Below are 5,162 nucleotides of genomic sequence, written 5' to 3' on the forward strand. Positions count from 1 at the left end.
TGCAGGTTAATTTCGAAGTGTTTTGATTTATTGTGGTGGATTGAATTTCGACTCATCAACACGATGCTTTGATTATCACAAAACAAAGCAGGTGCTGTACTCGGAGGAAGATGCATTTCAAATAGCAACTTCTGCAGCCACATGGTATTTGTCATGGCATCAGTTAATGCCCTGAATTCTGCTTCAATGCTGGACCTGGACACTGAAACTTACTTTCTACTTGACCAGCAAATAAGATTCGAGCCTAGAAACACATAGTATCCCTGTGAGATTTTCTGTCCACCGGATTTGCTATCCCATCAGAATCACAAAATGCCAAAATTCTGAAATTCTTACTCTTATGAAACTCTAAACCCATGTCTATTGTCCTTGCTAGATATCGCAAAATATGCTTCACAGTCTTCCAATATTGCTCCAAGGGAGTGTGAAAAAATTGAGAGACCTTGTTCACTGCAAACGTAATGTCCAGTCTTGTGATGGTGACGTATTGTAATCCACCTACCATAGAGTGATACAATGATAGATTATCAAAGACTGCACCAGATGTATCAAGCTTGAGACTTCTCATCATAGGAGTGGACATAGGCCGAGCGCCAACTATGTCAACCCTCATGAGTAAATCGCGTACATACTTAGATAGCTTAAGGACCAGGGAGCCTGTGGCTGACCTCTCAGCCTCAATGTCAAGGAAGAAACTCATTTTTCTTGAATTCTTGAGTGTAAAGACCTTGTTTAAATCAACAATCAGCTTGTTCACTTCACTTACAGCAGTACCTGTAACTAGAATGTCATTGACATATGTTAAAAGATAGATTATAGAGAGGGAGGAGTATTTGACAAATAGACATGGATCAAAGGTGGTACTTGTGACACCAAAGCCCTTAAGAATGCCCTTCAACTTTAGAAACCAAGCATGGGGAGCTTGCTTGAGACTATATAATGCCTTTTCAAGCTTACACACAAGATTGGTGCCAAAACTATACCCTTCAGGTTGCACCATGTATCATTTTCTAACAAGTCACCAATAAGGAAGGCATTGTTGAAATCGAACTACCATATTTATCATTGTCTTGACATCGCCACTGCCGAAATTGCACGAATTGTCGCAGGCTTAGCAACCGGGCTGAACACCTCACCATAATCAAATCCTTCTCTCTAATGAAATCCTTTTGCCACTAGTTGCATCTTGTACTTCTGTACACTACCATCTGGTTTCCTCTTTATGCAAAAAATCTACTTACATCCAATTGGTTCTACAACTGCTGAGACATCTACTAGTTTTTAGGTTTTGCACGTCATCAAGGTAGCATATTCTTCATCCATTGCTGCCTTTCAATGTGGCGAAGATAGGGCTTGAGCAACTAAGGATGGCTCGACGTGTGTGAGATCTATATTAGAGGAGTTAAGCAGTGATGAGTACACTTTAGGCTTGAAAGTTCCTGCCTTACTCCGTGTAACCATGGGATGCATTCTGCCAAGTCTTTTCTCAGTCTCAGTGGCAGCTTGGACTAATTGTGCAATAAATCCTACATTACTTAAGGGAAACTCAGAAGTAGAGTTAGAGATACAAGTGTCAGTAGATAATGGACAAAAATCAGTACAAATAGTATTGGCAATTGACTTAGGTAAAACAAACATAGGAGATACATGTGAGAGGGTGGCATTGTGAGGTTCTGGTTGGGAGATGGAAGATTGGCTCTCTTGACAAGTTGTGATTGTGGCAGGATTTAGTGAATTGGCTCGTGATGTTGGTGCTACTGAGATTGGCAAGGCTTCATGAAGGAATTCTAGTTTCTTGTTGGGTAACACAGGGACTTTCTTCAAGGTAATGGGCAGTGTTGTAGGTTGAGATGTGTAGGGTATTGATGCCTTTGGGATCAGCTTTTGATTAAAGAACAAAGACTGATATGAAAATTCAGACTCATCAAAGATTACATGTCTCGACACATAGAGTTTTTTAGAGGGACACAGGCATTTATATCCTTTGTGATGTGGTGAGTATCCCAAAAGCAGACACTTGTGGGTCTTGAAATCGAACTTATGTTGCTGACAGGGTCGAAACTGAGGGAAACATGAGCATCCAAAGACCTTAAGAAACCTATAATCTAGAGTTCTATTGTTCAAAAGCTCATATGGTAACTTATGCTGTGTAGTGGCAGATGGCAGTGGGTTAATGAGGTAAATGACAGTGAGACAAGCTTCATCCTAGAACTTGAGAGGCATGGAGGCTTGTAAGAGAAGTGTTAAGGGAGTTTCTGTCACATGCCGACATTTTCTTTCAGCTTTTTCATTCTGCTGATGAATATACGGACAACTTAGTCTATGTGAAATCCCATGTTCAATCAAAAAATGTGTGAAGGAGTGTGAGGTGTACTCCTTGCCATTATCCGTTTGAAGTGTTTTAATCCGGTGACTAGTTTTATTCTGTATCAACAGTTTGTATTGAATAAATGCCTGAAAAGCTTGACTTTTATTTTGGAGGAGGTATAGACAAGTGTATCTAGTCTTAGCATGAATAAAAATGATGTAATACCTAAAGTCTGAGCTATTGACAATAGGTGCTAGACCCCATATGTCTGAGAAGACTAATTCTAAAGGTTGATCATAAACTATTTAGAAATCTGAGAAGGATAAATTTTGCAGTTTACCCTGACAGCAAGCATTACACAATGAGTCATTTAGTAAAAATTTAGTTTTATTTATATATCCAATATTACAATTTGTAAGACTTTTTCAACAATTCTTGTAGAGGAATGGTTTAACCTTTTGTGCCAAATATTAAAATCATTATATATAGTGTTTACATTATTGGTGTTGCTTATTATTACAAGACTAGAACCTGAATTCAAAGGACTGAGACTGCGACTCAATGCAATATGGATGTGTGAGATGTTGCATCTGATTGTGCTGCCTTTGTAAGCACTCCAATATTATCAAAGTGTTATAATCCTCCTCTAAAAGACCCCTTTAACATAATTTTCTTGGTCTCTTGACATTTCACAAAATAATTAAACAGATGAAACTCAAAGAAGACGTGATTGTCAAGAGAAAACTTAGCTACACTAATGAGTTTTTGGTAATGGAAGGCACATGTAGTAGATTTAACAATTTAAAATCATAGGAATTAGACTAAGCAAATAGTATGGTTTTGCCAATACTATTTATGTTCATACATTGGCCATTACCTATTAACACTTGATCTGTTCCTTCATACTCTGAGTTTGCAATCAAATTATTTGCATCAAAGGTCAGATGATGTGATGTGCTAGTGTCTAGGTATCAGGCTTTATCAGTGAGAGGTATTCTTGGCTATGCTGCTGCAAAAATAGCTCTAGCTTGTTGATCGGTCTTTAGTCTGTGAAAGGAGGATAAAGGTGGAGGTGGTGCATTTGTCACAGCCTCATGAGAATTCTAGAAGTCTTGATTAGATCTATGAAAACATTCCCATACTCTATGTCCAAATTTCCTACAAAACAAACACAGTGGTCTAGAATTACCATAGAAACCATCTTCTACCTCTAAAAGCTCCTCTTCCTCTAAAATTTTGACCTCTTCCTTGAAATTGATGCTACTGCTAGAAGCTTGGTTGATACTCTTGATAGTTAAACTGTTGATTCTATGGTTTTTAATATGTTCCTTGAGCTAAATTGACTTGCATTGTTTCTATTACAGTTCGTTTAAATCTTTCAACTAATTTTTCTTAAATTACTAGTAGTGATTCTACCTCACTTTTTGTTATTTTATCATATCTAACATTAATTATAATAATAAATACACTATACTCTTCGTTCAAACCTTGAGACACTGTTTCAACAAGTTCTTCATTTGAAAGAGGTGCACCTAAAGCAAATAGGGCATTTATTACCTTCTTAAGCTTGGTCATGTATTCGGCCACCGATCCTTATAGTTTTATAGTCTTGAGTTGCATTTTGAGCTGTTTCACTTTCGATTTCAACCGTTTTACAAAATAATCTTTCAAGTTGTACTAGATCTCATATGCGAATTCACAATTTGCTTCTTGACTTGTGAAGCTTGGATCGATCGATGCAAACAACCACGACACCAGGAATTGATCATCTTGCTCCCAATCGAACTCCTGAGTCTCAATTTCTTCCTCGCAATCTTCATCAGTCTTGTATCACTTCGAAATCTTCTTCGGATTGAGATTCTCCTTTAGTCCATTTGATTTGATGAACGCCAGTACTTAACGCTTCCAAGGCACGAAGTTATCGTCATTGAGCTTGAAGGAGACGATGTTTATTATCGCTCGTGTAGTGGAGTTTGCAGAAAGCTTGGAATTTGCTTGGAGTTGCCATGGATCAGAACCTGAGAGCTCTAATACCATGTGAATGTATCAGAGGCTCTTTAGAGAAGAGAACGGGAAGGTGAGTTGAGAGAGAACAGAGAAAGAAGAAGAATCTAAAAAACTCTCATGATGTATTATTGAAAAAATGATGAGTACACTATAAATATACACTTTGTTATTATATTGATACATACCTTATATAGTGCCACTAACCAGTCACAAACTTAGCACTACTATTCTCATTTAACTATCTTTCTTTAACTGACTAACAATTTTACTACGCTTAGCACAAGTTACACTTTATCTCTAATATCCATCATAAATGAGGGAGTATCTTTGTTGCTAAATATTTTGTTGTTTCCAAAAATATTAACATATTTAACATCATTATTATTATATATAAAATTAATGATTACTTGCATCGTTATGTTTTAGTAATTACATTATGTACTTTAACATCATTATAATTTTTCTTCTAAACTTATATTGTTAAAAGAAAAAACTTTTACTTTATTTTTCATGATAACTTATTTTAATTATTATTTTATTTTAAAATTTGTATCTTGTATTATATAAAGGTACGGTACCTTTGAAATAATCAATAGTTTATGATTTATTACTATTATGTTAAAAATAAAATTTATTAAATATAATTTCTGTTATATTTTTTATATGTTGATAATTATTTTTCTAAAACTAACTCAATCATATTAAAATTACTTTTATGTAATAAAAAATATAATACAAAAAATTAAAAAATTCGTATAAAATTTGATCCTTTTATATCAAAAGTTTTAGATTCATTCTTCTTGGTGCATGAATGATTAAGCTTGTTAATATCATAAGAATTATATAT

The 5,162-nt window shown here is 35.4% G+C and overlaps 1 protein-coding gene across 1 annotated transcript; it reads right to left on the reverse strand.

Annotated features, from left to right (window-relative positions):
* LOC107626842 (uncharacterized mitochondrial protein AtMg00810-like) lies at positions 245-1,000 on the reverse strand. The gene has a single exon (XM_016329735.1). It carries the CDS (start codon positions 998-1,000, stop codon positions 245-247), a length of 756 nt encoding a protein of 251 aa, XP_016185221.1.

Source organism: Arachis ipaensis, chromosome B02, assembly GCF_000816755.2.
Source record: "Arachis ipaensis cultivar K30076 chromosome B02, Araip1.1, whole genome shotgun sequence".
Lineage (NCBI taxonomy): Eukaryota > Viridiplantae > Streptophyta > Magnoliopsida > Fabales > Fabaceae > Arachis > Arachis ipaensis.

Excerpts from the sequence above, each read along its gene's own strand:
- LOC107626842 (XM_016329735.1), bottom strand. The coding sequence starts at position 1,000 with ATGGTGCAACCTGAAGGGTATAGTTTTGGCACCAATCTTGTGTGTAAG.